Raw genomic sequence first — 16909 nt, forward strand, 5'->3', positions numbered from 1 at the left:
AAGTGAGAAGCCAACTCCAAGGCAAGAATTCAAACTGAGCTGTGTGACCTTCCCCTTTCAAGAGTGCAACGACGTAATTTCCAGCGAAAATGATCCAGCACCAGACTTGAAAAGGGTCCTGAAAGTCACAGATTAATTTGGATTTCCCAGGCTACAGAGAACAGCACTTCTGTTAATACTGGCTGAACACCAAAATTTAGTGTATATAAGGAGTCAACAATCGTACATTGTATGTTGTTACTTCAACACAAAAGCCAAAGCATGGAAATGATTTCTGGCATGGTTATTCTTCTATTATTTGATGTCTTTCTAAGCAGCTGATGGGTCAATATTGAACAGAACTACCTGTAATTCAAGTTCTCATTGTTTTATTTAACTGCTTGTAAGCAAATAAATGCTATAACAGATTTCAACAGTTATCAAACATTTTCTCCCATGTTCATGCACTTTGCTCATAGACATTTGTTTGGGAATTCACCCTTCTGCCTTATTTATTTTGATTTACCGTTAACTATTTGTTAACTTTGGTCCCATGGTCAAGTACGTGCCTAAATATGTATAAAATAAAGTTTATAACAGCTGAACAGGATAAGCTGCCAACAAATCTTTAAGGCGACCTGATTTGCAATTCATGTTTACCTGCATTATGAATTTCATTCCTACAGCACAAACCCTAAGGCTGAAATCCTAAAACTATTGGTCATGGCAGTAGAAACTCCACACCCCTGACTTGCAACAACTGTTTTGAGGGCCAGCTCCAGGGCAAGCCTTGGCTGTTCCACTGGATTAATCCCAGTTCTACCTAGGACAGCATTTCGGGCAGTCATCAGTTAAGACCATTTCACTGAAGGCACTGAAAAGACACCCCCCTATAAAATGTGAGGTTCCTGCTTAAAAGGAATGGGCCAAGCCACAGACTTTCACTGCAGTTATTGAAATTTGTGGTGATAACCCTCACCCAGTTCAGTGAGGGTGAAACTGAGCCAGGGCAGAGCAGAGCTTATCCACTGCTTTGCATCAGCAGCCAGCCCTGCTGCAAAAGACCTCAGTAACATCTGCAGGGGCTGAATGCTCACTTACCATTTAATTTAGAGTTGAATCTCCAAAGTCACATTTGAAAAAATGTCAAACAGCTACACTGATTAAATTAAATTTCCAAATAAAACAATTACGTCCACGTACATCAAATTAGAGAGCAGGGGAAGAATCTAAACTCCACAGCCATTTACAATGTGCAATTGTTTTCAATACCTGAAAATGATATTGATCTTAAAGCTAAATAAAGTTCCTTACCCATGCTATATTTTGCTTTGGTACACGTTGTCCTTTTCAATATTTCATAGACCTGCAGGAGCAAAATAAAAGAAAGGAAAGGGTTACTCCAGACACTGCCAGTGAGAAGCACAATCTTTCTGTGTACAGCTCCAATATTGGCAAAACCAAGACGTCAATGAAGTCATCATTCTTTACTAAAAGTCATGGCATTCAGGAGAGCAGGGCTTGGAGCTTTCCACGCCGAGTTATCCGTGCAAGGGAGAAATGCTTAACTAAATAGCCAGCTACCAAGAGAATTGATCGGGGGAAACGGGGCTGCATCTACCCAAAAATGCTATTTTTGCTCGTGTTAGGCATTGACTGAAGATCAGGAGCCCTCTTCTACCCAGACCAGCTCTTCCTTCGCCTCCAGTGGCACAGGTTGGCCCCAGTCCAAGGGCTCCGGCAGAGCTTCGGTCTCACGACGTGTACACAGCACGCAGCCGTTTATCAAACGGGACTAACACGGGCTGACCTTAACATTTCTGAGCCTGCCTGACCTCAGTGGCAAAACAGATGTATTTATTTTGGGATTTATTGCATTTATTGTCAAATAACCTTTGCACAGCTCAGCAGGCTGCCCCAGAGGTCGAGCTCTCGGCCGCTCCCGGGCAAGGCAGGCACCCGGCCGGCACGAGGCTGGCAGGAGAGCAGGCAGCACAGGAAAACTGGGAGCAAAAGCATCTGCTGCCCACTGCCTGGCCTGTTCAAGGAGTCAGGGATTGGTTTCCTGGCTCCCTAATCCACGTGCTAACTCGGCTGCTGCCCAATTCACGTGAGGAAGCAAGTGAGGGCACCCGGGGCAAGCCCCACAGCTCATCTGCCTGTTGTCTTGTAACCCCAGTGAGTTAAAGGGCTGTCACAGAGAGATTTCCACTTAGAAGTTCTTCTTATTTTCTTTTTTAATAACTAAAAGGTCTTGGGCTTAGTTTCTACCCAGCAAAGACTCACGGGTAGTGACTAGATTCCTGTTCACTCTGCAGTAGGTGGAAGGGTCAATATTTGCACTGTGCTTCAAAAATACGTATGAGAGAGGCAGGAGAGAACTTTTAAGAAAGAAGAATACAAATAGAAAGGAACACAGGATAAAATGGTGTTGGGAAGCATTCAATATGCCCTTCATTGCTGGGTGATTTTTACAGGGATTTAAAACAAAGCAGCACACTAGCAGCATTATTGTTATATGTCCAGTGTTCCTTGAGTGGTTTAAAAAAACCCTATCCCTCCTCTTCCTCTCAGCCTCTGCTACAAGCTACTGTAGCAGAGGACTGTTCCAGTCCATCTTTTAGTTAGTCTTGCTCACCCTCTTGTCATACAGTGCCATTTTGTCTTTCTGTCTTGCTCAGCCTGCTGTCACAAATTTTAACTCTTCACTTGCTCCCTTAAGTTCCTTCTACTTACAAGCTGGTTTTCCTATAGATCTAGACATTTATAAAAGAAAGCCTACAATCTATTCTTTTTTTGGTATTTATTTTTTCAATCTCGAGTTAAATGTTTTTATCTCAAACAAACCAAATCAATGTTTGTCCTTTTCTTTCCCATTTCTGTGCTGCTGCATCTGCCTTCCCTGGCCAAGCTCTCTTTGTCCTGATAACCTGCACTCCCATCCAACCACTGCACTTCAAGCCAGAGGGGAACTACGTTATGGAATACACTGGAATTTCAAAGTAGGAAAGCAAAGTTAGATATCTCACACCCCTTATCACCTCAGCAATAAAAGGCAGCTCTAAATTGTGATATAAGCTCTTTTTGAAACCACTCAGCATCCCACAAGGCTAATGTTAAATACAAGATAAAAGCAGGACTGCAGTCACATTCCAACACACCAGTTAGGGGCAGTGGAATGGGGCAAAGAGTCCATGTTATACTTTGAAAAGTGTTGCAGCAAGTGCTGCTTGGCACAGTCCCTTCCAGCTGCCCTGGATGTCCATTCAATTCCCCCCTCAGTGGCTTCTTCCCCACTCTCTGTAAGTCAGATAAAAATCATGTACCTCAACACTTTTAATACCATCCTAGAGAACTCCCCCCTCCTCCCAAACTGTAACTAATATTCCCTGTAAATACCTGGCTGTTCCACTGGAATTTCTCTTGGGGTATTTCCCAGTATTTTGCAAAAAGAGCAACATCATAGTTACAAAAAGGTAAACGAGTCAATAGGGGTACAGGCAGCTGGTGGCAGAATCTAAATATCCCTTTCTGGTGATATCTCTACTAAGAAACTGTGTCCCAGATTAAATGTGAACTAGAAAGGAGATCCAAATGATTTTCCAAAAGGCAGCAGCCTGTTAGCATCAAGCAGCATTCAGCACATAAGCTAAATGTGGAAATGCTTTATTTATAATTTTAATAACTGATGGCACAGGAGAACCCTGGCATTTGGTTAAGAAAAGCAAACTTGAACAAGCATTGTATTAAAGCTGGCAAAGGGGCTGCTAACACAACAAACAATTAAGGCACTATCCACCATAAATTATTTATATTCAGTACTTACTATAGTGCTTCTTGTTTTGCTGTCAAAGAAGGAATCCTTGTCAGACAAATCAAATCTGTTAAAAGATTAGAAGGAAGCCCATTAGGTTAAAAAAAAGAGTCAGTAATTTCCTGCTCTTTTTGACCCCTTCAATATTTTCATTTCTCCAGGGGGTTTCTCAAAGCTACCACTAAAGAGCAGCTTGTAGAAACACTGTTGAAAAGAAAACCCAGCCCAACTTCCATAATTTAAAGAGGCTGCTTATACATTTTACTGGGTTTGTATGTTTAGGGGATTTTCTGCACAAAAGAGACTGTTGATGCTCATTGAAGTTGAATTCCTGACCACTGCTGGTCTTGAATTTCCCATAATCATCTTCATATTTTCTTCTGTGCCTGAAATCCCGTGAGGCCACCCTTGCCTCCCTTATTCAGTAAAGACACAGTTGGTCTCCCTGAAAAAGCCACCCCTGCAAACAGCAAAAGGCACATCCACATCTAAGCTCAGGAGCATCTTTTGGACCTTCTCTGAGCCACCAGGCTCCTTCACTGCAGGAACATCCTACACTCAATAAACACATTTCCTGCAAGTCCAACACCGTGTCAGGTGTCACATACACTGACTGGCCCAACTCACACACACAACTCCATCAGTGTTCTTCACCCCTTGATGAAAAACTAAAAATGCTGTAGGTGCAGTGAAGAAATCCTGCCCTGGGACTTGTTATTTGTTCCAGCTGGCACATCCCTAAACACAGCCTTCAAAGTGACTCTGCTGGGACTCTGGCCAAGGAAGAGCAGCAAAGCAAAGCAATCCAGGGCAGCAGAAACTTTGGCTGGACCCCACCTTGTGATTTTTTCCTACACCCACATTTACAGCTGTTCTTACTGATCTGAGATCGATGGCAAAGCCACCAGTGACTTCAAAAAGCTTCAAAGGCGAGGCCTGGCTGGCAGAACCCGTGTCAGCTGCCCACACCAGATAAATGAAATTACTCTAAAACTTATCAGCCCACATCTCTGGCTACAAATTTTACTGAGCGTTTTATTTTATGTGGAAAAGAGACCATTGTAAACCACATTGTAAATCGTGTTTGGCAGCCTAACAGTTGAAGTGTATGGTTATATAGTGCCACAAGAGCAGCTAAAACACACAGAGGTTTCACAGAGTGGCTCTACAAAGACTCAGTCCTCAACAGTGAGCAAAAAAAAAAATCCCCAAAAAAGTAAATTTGCTGCAAAATGGAGCAGTAATCCCTATCAGAGTGTTGGTGTTCGTTTCCCCATTCACCTCTTGGTGCCTCAGCTGCCACCAGGGAGGCTGGAACCTGCTGATGTGGAAATTTAGGGAAAGCTTTCACTTACAAGTGCTGCTTCTCTCTGGAGAAGGGGTAGGAGAGGCGCTTCACCGTCTGAGGTTTGTGTTCTGCCACTTTGGGCTGGATGGGCTCTGTTATTTTTTGAATGACGGAATTAATCTTTTTCAAAAGACCGTGGGTCTGGTTGATCTGATACATCTGAGGGAAAAACAGTACAACTCTATTAGTTTTTTGGTTTTCCATGAGTCAGAGTGAACTGTAAGGAATAAAACAGCGATTAAATAAGTACATCCCAACAAACAATCAAGGAGCACGGTTTACCTTCTTGAAATCATTCAGGATGACAGAGATGGATGGGAAAGTCAAAAAACCAAGGCAAGCAGAGGAAACCTATTGCTTTTCCTCTGAGACAAAACCTGGCCAATGATTGATTCCAAATAATCAGCATTTGGCTCCTGAGACACTGGTTCCTCTGGCTTTTACAATTTTTTGTGTGCAGTGGAACAAAGAAATAAAGGAGCTACAGGGCCTCTCTGCAAAACAACTCTCCCAGGGGGCTTTCCTGGGAATATTGGCTGTATTTCAGGAGTCTCACCTCTTCCATATAAATGAACCAAAAAATCTTGTACTGCCAATTGCAGTTCTGTAGCACTAAATGCAGGAGTGGTGTTAGCAGGTCAAAAAAGAGGATTATAGGCTTCCCTGTCCAAGCCACAGAAACTACATGCAGATCCATGCCAGGGCTCCCACCACAGGAAGATCAGCTGGAAATAAGGGGTTTGGGATCTGAGGGTGCTGCCAGGCACATGGCTTCTCCCGGGCAATGTCTGCAGGGTTAGGTGGCCTCTTCTACACACAAAAGACTCCCCACAAAATATCCACCTGAACTTTACTTTTGTGGCAAAGCAGCTTTAACCACAGGATGGCAACAGATTTTTTTACCTGATTGTGCTTCTGACTAAAATCGGTGGCGAGCGAGGCAATAATGGGGATTAATATGAAATCCAAACCAGAAGTGCAGTTTTACTGTTGTCATAAATGATGCTGGGCTTTGAGACTGTCTCTTGCTCCATTATAGACTTCCCTCTGCAGTCTGGGACACGCACTTAGCCTGTGTTTAAATATTAATCCATCTCTAAGCTGTGCTCACTGAACAGGTAGCTATCTATCGTGGGTGATTTAGAATTGATGAAAATATACTGTCATCTCTTTAATGGTATTTCAAATATTCTGAAAGGCAATTTATTTTGTGGGAGAGTGGCCCCCAGCTCCTGCAAGTGTGACTCACGATGTACATGAATAGTCACCAAACCCAGCAAGACAATTCCTTATTTTTATGTTCATTTTCAGAAGTCTGGTGCTTCAAGTGAGAAAAAATGTCCAAAACGCACACAGAAATTTCATCATCAACTGCAACCTCTTCTTTTAAAACACACTGAGGATGAAATCATTCTCATCATGTACAGATAGTGGTAGTGGCCAGAAATTCTTGATTTCCATTCCTCCTTCCCCTTATTCTTCCTGCTACCCCAGGCAAGTTTGTGACTCTCATTTTTGGTGCAGATTAGTGAATTATTTTTAAAATGCTTGTGGGAAGAAAAAAAAAATCAACATCATTAAGGTGCTCTGAGGTGAGCATATATTTAAACTAAGCCTTCAGGAGGAAAAAGGAAAATCATGACTCACCTTCTTTGTGGGCATCTTGAGCTTAAGAAATTCTGCCTCCCGACACAATACATTCCACGGTGCATGTATTTTTACAAATCCAATCCCATGGATTTTAGTCTTTAAAAAAAAACCCAAAAAACAAACAAACACAAAAAAACAGGAGAAAAGGTTACTGATGAGAGAAAATTAAATATTTTTCCCCTTGTGATTGATACGTATTTAAGGAACAATCAGTCCATTACGGCCAACGTGATAAACCTCATTTGTTTGAGATAGCTGGTTTCTAACAACAGGACAATCACTGAACACCTCACTGTGCTGAGCTGCCATAAAATGTGACTCAAAAATACCATTGTCTTCCAGAACAATTACCACAAGGTTAAACAGATTAAAAACTGTTTGGGAAATAAAAGCTAATGCCTATGGACACGAATACAGGCAAAGCCAGTTAAATGTGAAGCACAGGCATGCAGCCAAATGGCATGATTTTGTGAGTTGTAATTACTGGGCCTGAGAGAGCCTCCTGAGAGCTGCCCAGTGTCTCAAAGGAGCAGCCTCAGAACCAAATGTGAGTATTTACATTAAAACACTACACATTATGATCAGGAAAACCGGTAGGAAGAACTCAACAGAACAAAAGGAAAGAAGGGTAAAAGTTAATGAGAGTATTAGTGGTGTTCTCGCAGCCCACTAATTCTCTGAGCTCCGGACATGGATGTTTGCTCCTGGCACTCCCACATACACCCATGTTTACTCCCACTGCAGCAATTATTTCAAAGGCACTGGACAAATGATATCAAACCAGGAGGTGTCCAGCAAACAGAAGAAAAATGACCTTTAATGCATCTTTCTAACCTTGTTGCTGTACCAACTCAGGCAGTGCAATAACCAGCTCTCACACAGCTTTACTCCTCACTGGCTTTCCAGAAATTGGTTAATCAGAGGACCAGAGAATGGTTTGGGTTGGAAGGGACCTTAAAGATCACCCAGTTCCAACACTCCTGCCATGGAAAGACCAGGTTGCTCCAAGCCCTGTCCAGACTGTCTTGTTTTAATCAACTATTTTTGGACATTGAGCCATTGACCACAACTCTGTGTGTGCCCATCCAGCCACTCCATTGAAGACAGTTAAAGTGACTTATTAAACATCATCTGTTTAAGAAACTTTTGCTCTTTTGGAATCAGCAAGGTCTCCCATGCAACTTTGTGGCTTTTCAAGCCCCAGTGATTGCAGGTTTTTTCCCCCCTACACTGTGTAAATCCCTGAGTCTTCTCTATATTTTCCTTATCTGCTTTGGTATCTTGCACTGAAAGGACAGAGCTCTCTCTCTTTTACAGTGTCCTGGCTTGAACCCTGAGCCCTTCTGCATAATTTGAAATCATATTACAGGTGGGACCTCCCATCCTGCAAAGGATTTAAATATCTATGACTTGGCACAGCCAAGCTTTCAGTCCACTACAACAACCTGCAAGTTGGACAGAAAGCAAGTCTTATTTTCACTGGAAGACAGAGAAGGGAAAGGTTTGTTGAGGTTTTTTTGCACTAGACCATGTAAAAAAATATATATTACATACGTATATATATTATATATATAATATATAAAATATGTAAATGTCAAATTCGTGAGTAGTAGGTGGCGGATTTATTTTCCTAACACTCTTTTCAGGGGGTCTAAATGTTTATCTCAGCTTTTAGATCCTGTAAATAAAACCAGCATAAATGTTTACCCTCTCCCTCAGGAGTTTCTGGCATATTGGTCGGATCAGTTAATTGTAATAGCTTTCTTTGAAATGAATATGGCTGTGTCTATTCCTACTAATCACACGCTGGCAGCACTTCACACACATCATTTTTTTACACAGGCTAATGGTCTTTTAATAGAATGTAGTGGTTTCAGGGTACAGGTGAAAGGAGTTACAAGCTGTACTGTTCATGTCTAAGAATGGAAAGAGCAAACTGCAGCACGGACCCACGCGCCCGAGCGTGCACCAGAAACCTCCCGGGCAAATTTAATTCCCTTCTGGTCTCTATAGAGGGATAAAAATGTCCCTGTATCAGGTATTTTTTTCCTCAGAACTGGAATTACCAGTGGACCCAAAGCGCTGCATTTTGTAAACCCACCAAACTGGGCTTAGCCTTCAGAGCAATTTAAGCTTCCCTAAGAGATATGACAACACACCAACGAGCTGTGTTGCAATAGTGGATGTGCCACGAGTCCTGGCCAGGAAAAGTCAGGGACTTCACCTCACTGGGGCATCAATGACACCTTGGCACACTCCTGTGATGCGGATTAAATCCGTGGGTGAGGACGGCGCTGCCAGAACTGACATCAAATTCTGCAAGAGCTGGGCTTGTGTAACCTTGATCAGAGTCAGGTTCACAGGAGGGGCTCAGCATCTCCCAGGATTTGACCACCACTTATCCTCTCTAACTGTTTGGAATGGATCCTTACATCCTCATCACGTTCCAGTTCCAGACCAGCCTCCACGAGGTTCCCTTCATACTCCTCCCTGCGAAACCTCTTGTCGTCCTCATGGTAATCCATGTGAGGTTCACTTTCTCCCATTTCCAGCTGCACTCCCTTCCCGGGAAGCGGCTGGTCCTGCTTGGTGCTTCGGACACTCGAGTCATTCTGCTGAGCTCTCCTGGCGAGTGTCTTCCCTGCTGAGGACTTCTTGTAGTGATAAACAAGGATGTAGTCTACTTTCCTCTTGCCATCTCTGAAGTAGAGTCCGTATTTGCAGTCAGCATCTGGATTTTTGGACAGGGAATTTAATAGCTGGAAGCAGGGAACGGGGGTGTGGAGAGAAGGAGAGAGAAGAACAGTGAATGCACAGGCCAACACAGACACCAGACAGACCATCCCTCATATCAAGGCCTCCTTCTTGCCTGGAGCACACGATGACCTGCGTTCAAAGGGCCAGCAGATGGGAGGAGTCCCCCCTGTGCTACTCACAAAATTTTTGCAAGTTAACACCTTCAATTTTACTGATAGCCAGCTGGGATTTTATTGGCCAGAAATAAATAGATTAGATGGCTGGGATTTAGTCTAATCACCAGCACACTAGTTCATAAGTCAGCTACTCGCCTGGTTTGGTTTTCTCCTTTGGGGGTTAATCGCCACTAAGATCATCTGTCCTTTTCCACCCGTGACATCTGCAATGTTGCAATTCTGACAAATAGATTAATATCATGTGGAAACATTTCTCACTTCTCTTATCTACCATTGCAAGTTCATATCATCTGAGAAAGAGATCATCTTAGATAGAGACTGAAGGGAGCCAGCTGGTCCTGCAGCGCGGCCAAAAACGCGGATGGACCGTGGCCAGGGAAGTGGGTTCGCTGCTTATTGAGTTTCATCACTTTTTCTCCCCCACTTATAAAACCTATGTCACTATGCAATCTGGTGGTGGCAAAGGCTTTATTCCCAACCCGAATTAACGCTGTGTAAGCCTTGCAAGATGCAAGGAAGGTGAGACTTTCAAGGCGATTCCATTTTCAAGCCTTTCTCTGAAAACTGCACAACCGCAGAAACATAAAAAAAGTCCTAACAATTATTCATTTCTGCTTTCGTAGCATTTCTCGTGCATAATTCACAATTCTACTTTTGGAGATGCACAGACAAAAAAAAAATAAAATAATTAAAAAAAACCAACAGAATTCACCAGTAACTTGCATTTGTTTTTACAAAAAATACTCATCATGGGAGTAGCTTTTCAGGGACATTTTCTGGCTTTTAATTTTACAAAAGAATGTTAATCCTCCGCGTAGGGAAAAGGATTTCTGCTACAAAAGAAAGCAACTGGCCATCAGTTGCAAATCATATCGGTTAAAATCCACTTGGGATGTGTAAACCTGCTTGTTTTGTACATAAAACCACGAATGTAAGTTATTGAGAAGGAGTAGACTCTAAGACAGTCCAATCTTTAAATGCCAGTTGAAAAGAGGAGCCTCTGAGCTTACTGTACATCCTATCACTGCCAGTACAGCCCAAACTTCATCAAAACCCACTCAGTGTGACACAAATTTGGCCACTTCTCTGAACCTCACTTTGGGGAGGGCAGGTCCCAGCTACCACAAGTACAAATCAGTGGTTTTAAGGGACAGTCTGTCCCCCCCTTTTTATCTTGGGGAGAGATGTTTACCCAGGCAACAAATTCAAGCAGCAAAGTCCATTTCTGTGGGTTTGGAGGGAGGACAAATCACACTGAAGAAGTCATCAGAAAAGTGTAATCAGATATATTGCATCTCTCTTTTCCATTAACCTAAACATTTTACACCAAATAAATAAATATATAATAAAACAATATAATATTTGGTGCCACCGTGGAGTTCACTCTTTGTCCTCTTCCCTCTTTTCCCTGTTCCATAGAGGGTTATTTAGCCATGACAAACTCTTCGGGGGACAGGCTGTTCATATTTGTGCCCTACCTAGATATTCCCATTTAGTTCTTAAGCACAACTTTGATATAAAAGACCATTAATAGCTGTTATTTCTAATTGTTTCATGATTCCTGGCATGCACCTGTGAATCCAGGAGGGTTTTTTTTAAAGCAAGCTTGTGGCAGGCAACTCACTGATGCAAATTTCTACAGGAACCAAATACTAACAAATGGTAGCTAACTGGATTGTGCATTGATCTTATTAATTAATTAAACAGCAGTTTCTGAAAAGCTGGGCTGAACCACCAGATGAGAATGAGAGCTCCTTCACAGTTCTTTGGACTTTCCTGTTGGAAAGTTGACCATGTGGAAAGCTGATAACTTAGGAGAAGGTGTTGCACTGTGGCTGCTGAAGGCTCAGTAAATTCATTAATATATGAGAATAGCTATGTCCCACTGCAAACAGGATGCAAAGAAATAAGTGGCCAGATTATTTTAAGGGTGGGGTATTAATGCTGAAAGGGACTCATGGGCCACAGGCTTTCCTGCAGGGCTGCTATGCTGAAATACAGACTTGCATGGACTTAGACCATGTAAAGCTCATGTCCCTTCAGTTGAGAACGAGACAGAGGAAAGACATTTCAGTTTTACCAGAGCAGGAGAGATATTCACGCTCTGACAAATTAGTCCTCCATCCTAACTAAGCCCAAGCACAATAAAACACGTCTTGATTTTCCTGGTACCTCTTTCCCCAGCAAGATCTGTTATACAGTTCACTCCACCTTGATTCCTTCACCTGAATACACTTCTTTTTATGTGTTTATGACATAACCAACTTGTAATCATGTTGGGTATTCATATTACTAACTCCCTTTAAAACCTGTGTTACAGAATTTAACTAAGGCACAATTAATGACACAGGATATCTAACCTCTACTGTGTGCTACACAATATTAGTTTAATGTTACCTATGATAACAACAGCTTTTGCATGAAATTTTAGACCTTCTTTTCTGCTCTTCTCCATATGGGCAAGGAGGTTGCCACAGCCTTATTGCCAGATTCCTTACTCTGAGAAGAGCCAACCCCCTTTTTAGGCTACATGTTAAACAAGGCTTCCCTTTTTCACACATCAAAGAACAAACCCTGTCCTGTGGCTGGTGGCAATCCTTCCCAGCACCTTTGAAAACCAGAGGGAGAGGATTTCAGAGCATCCTGGGAATGGAAGGAATGAGAAATAAGCTGAGGGGTGAAGTGCAGGATGCCTGTTACGAGACATCTGGCAGGTCCTTTACTCACTGTGCTCTCGTGCTGGTCATATCCGATGTCCTCAATAGCTCGGATGTTGATGATGTGGATCCCCTTCTCCTCAGCAGGTAGACAGGAGTATTTCTTGTTCATCCTCATTCCTGTCTCCTCTGGAACCTCGCTGAGATCTTCTGGCAGAAAATCCACCCCATGAAACTCACTGTCTCCGTCTGAAAAGAAAATGACCAATTTTATCAAGACACTTCTAATTCCCAACCCTTGCTCCTCCCAGAGCCGCCCAAAAGCTGAAACGTATCCTGTTCCTGCCTTCTTCTGCCAATGAGCCCTTGGGCAGGGCTCCCACCCCTTCTCTGTGCCTCCCTTCTCAGCTTTCCTCAGCCCTCTTCAGCCCTACCTGGGTCTCCTCCTCGTCCAGAGGAAGAGTGGTCAGTTTACTCAGTGCTCAGTTAACTTTTTTTCCTGCACTGGTGTCCCAGGATATGTTTATGGTCTCATAGAATGATTATATTTCTTGGCAACAGAAGGAAAAAAAGAGGGAAAAAGAGGAAAACTGCCTGAGAATGAGCTGGTGAGGATAGGTGGCACGGTGCTCTCCCCTTTTCAGTCGGCATTTTCTCCTTCAACATGCACTTGTTCATGCTGAAAAACTAAGTTGAGACTTTCCCTTCAAGTACCTGTATACTGCATCAGATTTACTGAACCATCCTTCTTTAAGTGGTCTTGAAAATCTGGGCTTTTCTCCCTCTCAACCTGCCACAGATCTAAACTGTTTCCACTTACTACTTAAGTATATAGATAGGGTAAAGGATCTAATATAAAAATTTCACTACAAACTCAGCAACCAGCTAACTGACAAAATGCAAACTAGTGTTTGCATATGTGCACTTATTCAAGCAATACAAGGCACAGTGTTCCTAGATTTTATTCATTTTGACATTGAAGTAAAATACTGCAGCACTGTATCTTTTTATTTATTTTTTTTTAAACCACACAGGAGCAGGACTTGCTTGTCTAAAGAGTGAAGATAAAGCAAGAATTTTAGAATTTAGCCTTTAATGGGCTGCCAAATTAGCTTTCCCAAACAACAAAACCATGTAGAGGAGCACATTATAACAGCAGTTATATTACAACAGGCAGTGGTTGCTGCAACTGGTTCAACACTGTCTCTGCAGCCCAAAGAAAAGGCAAATGATGGGGTCCCATTCTTGCCTTCCACTGCCAACTGAGCAGGCACAGACACAGCAGTGCCAGATTCTTCCCACAGGTGCAAAGGGATGGGTGGCTACAGACACGAGTTGCAACAAAGGAAATTATGACCAGACGTTAAAAAAAACCCTTCAATTCTCTAACAACAAGGGTGACAACATGCTACAAATCTCCATCCATCCCTGGAGATGGTCAGAGCTGGACCACACGTGGCCCCAAGCAACCTGAGCCAACTGTAATGTTGGGAGGGCACTGAAAGAACCTGCTGACGTGCAGGAGCTCACATGGACAGCAACCTGCAGCAGCAGAGGAGGAAGATGCAGCCAGAATCTTGGTACATCTCTTGAGCTTATCAGAGAAAGATAAACATTATTATTATGGAAGTCACAGCTGCAGTTATGCTTGTCTGGAACTTGAAAACACCACGAATTTGTGGATCTTCGTTTCAGTTCTGGGAAATCCCATGCCCCAAACAGCTCTCTCCAGGCTGCTTTCCTGGGAACTTCAGTGCTCATTAACATCACCACCTCACCATAAAATCCGGGCATCAATTATCCTCATGTATTCGTGTGCACAGTGTGGAACACCCACATCTCTGCAGATCTGTGCTGCTGCTCTTGGCCTTTCTTTAAAAGTCTCAAATAGCTCCCTCAGAACAGATGCCACACTTGTGATCTTGGGGCAGCGTCCTCCAACTCACTGAGCCACTTCTAACAGCTAAAGAAGCTTTTTCTGGAATAATATAGAGATGCAGCCAAAAAAAAAAATCCTCAGTCTCATGGGAGCAATTAGCATGTTTGTAACAATTCCTTATATATGTATATTCTCTTTTTCCCAACATATACATGCACATCCAGGCAGAATCCCTGAACAATGGGAACTGAAACAAGTGTGATCAGCTGCAGAACCCTGCGTACTCAGGCTGTAAAATATTCATAAAATAACACAACAACTTTTGGAACTTCATAAGCATAACAACCTGCATTTTTATTTGGAAGGATGTCTGAAACAACTTTGTATAAACAGTAAGTTAAGTGCTGTAAAAGTCCACTCTTCTTTTTCCTCCTTTCACACCTCTACTAAGAAAAACCAAGTTACTTCAGCACATTACAGAGGATATTGGAAGGGAAGCACCTTCTCCTGACTATGAATCTGAATAGTTAGTACATCTCATAATGGACCTGTGAATTGAAAAGTCCTAGTTTAGAAATTACAACTGGGATGGAATAGCTTTAGAGCAGAAAAATCACAAGCTTCATTGAGTCCAAACAACCTCCCCCTTCCCTGGAGCTGCACTTCTGAGCAGTGTTTGTTAAGTCCACAGCACAGAGCAAGGAGACCTGCTCAGATGATTCAGGACTATTGTGCAAGCCCAAACAATCCCCCATCCACAGGTAAATATTTACACTTCTGTTCATACATCAGTAGTCTGGCAATATCGGAAGGAACAAATGCTTCAGGTAGGCAGTGAATCACACAATTCTGGTTTATTATGACTACTGGAAAGGATGTGAATTGTGAGAGCTTTCTTGATAGAATCTTAATTACAGCAAGTTTGATTTCTGTACTCAAAGGTGATGTCAGGATTTAATACCAAGTAAAGCCATCCAAACCACTTTGGTAATCACAAACACACAGGGATTATAACCAGTTCACTTGTGCTGATTTGGCAGAGGTCAAAGCCTTCTGTTGCAGAACACAAAAGAACTTTTTACGTGGAATGAAGTATTTTGAAGACTTAAAACCACAAATCTCTATTTTGTGCTAATTATATTAAACAAGGAAAATAATCAAATCTCAAAATAAATTCATGTTCAGAACTATTTATGGCAAGACAGTAGGTGTTAGATGAAGAGTGCAAAGCACATTAATGCCCTAATTCAGGTAGAGTGACATCCTAATCTCCTTGTTGGGAGCCGAAAGAGGAGAGCATTGTAAAACTTGCTAGCTTTGCTGCCTTCTAATGCTGACTAACCCACTCTCTTCTATTTACTAAGCAGAAAACACTACAACAAAGACTCAAAGAAGCACTTAATATATTTCAACACAGCTATAAAACCAATCCACCCTTTCTCCTCTGTATCCACAGGTGACTGTTCAAAAACCCAAGGATTTCCAGTCAGCAGAAGTCCCTAATATTCCTGGAACACAGACTCAGACCCACCCAATGCTTCTTTTAGACTTTATCATGTATTGCTTTGTCATTTCCCAATATTTGCTATGAATCACAAAACACCCTGCCAAGCGTACAATACAGAATTTTAAATACTTTAAAGGAATACTTTAAAGCATTCCTCACCTGACTCAAAACTTCCACATTCTGTAAGAGTGTAGGAAAGCTGAAAAGCACTTGATATCAATTTAAATCCCATCCATGAATCAGGTTTGAGAAGGTATTTGGTGAAAATCAGATGTTTATGGAGCTTCTACCTTCCTTAGCACAGGCACTGCCAGGTAATTCCCATATTTGCTGTTAATAAGCCTGTATTTTTCATTGCTGGAATAAAAGAACTGACCTTTAGGCAGCATTTGTGTTTAGAACAGCTCCATAGGTTATGGAACCACACAAATACCTTTAAAGCTGTTCCTTTTTTTTTAAGGAGTAAGGTAACATGGGAGAGCAAGAAAGAGAAGGCATAGAAACAGATGTTTGCAGCAGCTCTTAAACCACCTTTCTGCTCTCTGTGGAAGTTCTCCCAGGGATCTTGGAATGCTGTGGATTACACTGAGCCACCAGCTGCAATCCAGAGCACGGAGATGCTACAACAGCCTTGCAAACTGCAGCAAAGTTAGAGAGATTCTGAAATTATTTCCCTGTGAGATGCATCAGGAATGATGAGCCCCGTGCCATTTCCAGCACAAAAATAAGCAAGCACTGCGTTCATCTGGAGCAGACAAACCTCCATGAACCCCAGAGATGAGAACACGAGGACAGAAACCGGGGTCTGTGCATGGCTGGTGTCTTCACAGCAGCTGCTTCTCCCTCTGAATCGCCAATGAGTCTCTCACTCCGAACAATATAGGAAACAAGTCTGAATCCATGAAAAAAAAAACCTCAAACTTGAAAATACCTGCTCCTTTGTTCAGTTTTCAGTTGCAGCTGTGAAAATTCTCAAACTCTTCTTGCAAAAATTAACGCCAAGTGACGATAAATTTCCCACCACCGACATTTGGCACATTATGCTGTAGCCTTTCCTCATTTAGAAAGTTGGACTTCTCCACTGGACTTTGATCACCAGGTGAACCAGAACCAAAAACCTGCTCTAGAAACAGGTGTATTTT

The 16909-nt window shown here is 42.4% G+C and overlaps 1 protein-coding gene across 5 annotated transcripts in view; it reads right to left on the minus strand.

Moving 5' to 3' along the window:
• The window catches only part of ANO1 (anoctamin 1), a 79009-nt gene that overhangs the window by 33230 nt on the left and 28870 nt on the right, over window positions 1–16909 (minus strand). For all 5 annotated transcript variants that reach the window (XM_027696309.1, XM_027696308.1, XM_027696307.1 and 2 more), the window contains 6 exons: window positions 12452–12630; window positions 9224–9550; window positions 6789–6887; window positions 5149–5300; window positions 3806–3860; window positions 1294–1345 (listed from right to left, as the gene is read on the minus strand). In XM_027696309.1, coding sequence (XP_027552110.1) covers window positions 1294–1345; window positions 3806–3860; window positions 5149–5300; window positions 6789–6887; window positions 9224–9550; window positions 12452–12630 — 864 coding nt within the window. Of the gene's footprint in view, window positions 1–1293; window positions 1346–3805; window positions 3861–5148; window positions 5301–6788; window positions 6888–9223; window positions 9551–12451; window positions 12631–16909 lie in introns of those variants that run through there.

This window comes from Neopelma chrysocephalum, unplaced genomic scaffold (assembly GCF_003984885.1).
Source record: "Neopelma chrysocephalum unplaced genomic scaffold, ASM398488v2 Primary Assembly neopelma1_106b, whole genome shotgun sequence".
Taxonomy (NCBI): domain Eukaryota; kingdom Metazoa; phylum Chordata; class Aves; order Passeriformes; family Pipridae; genus Neopelma; species Neopelma chrysocephalum.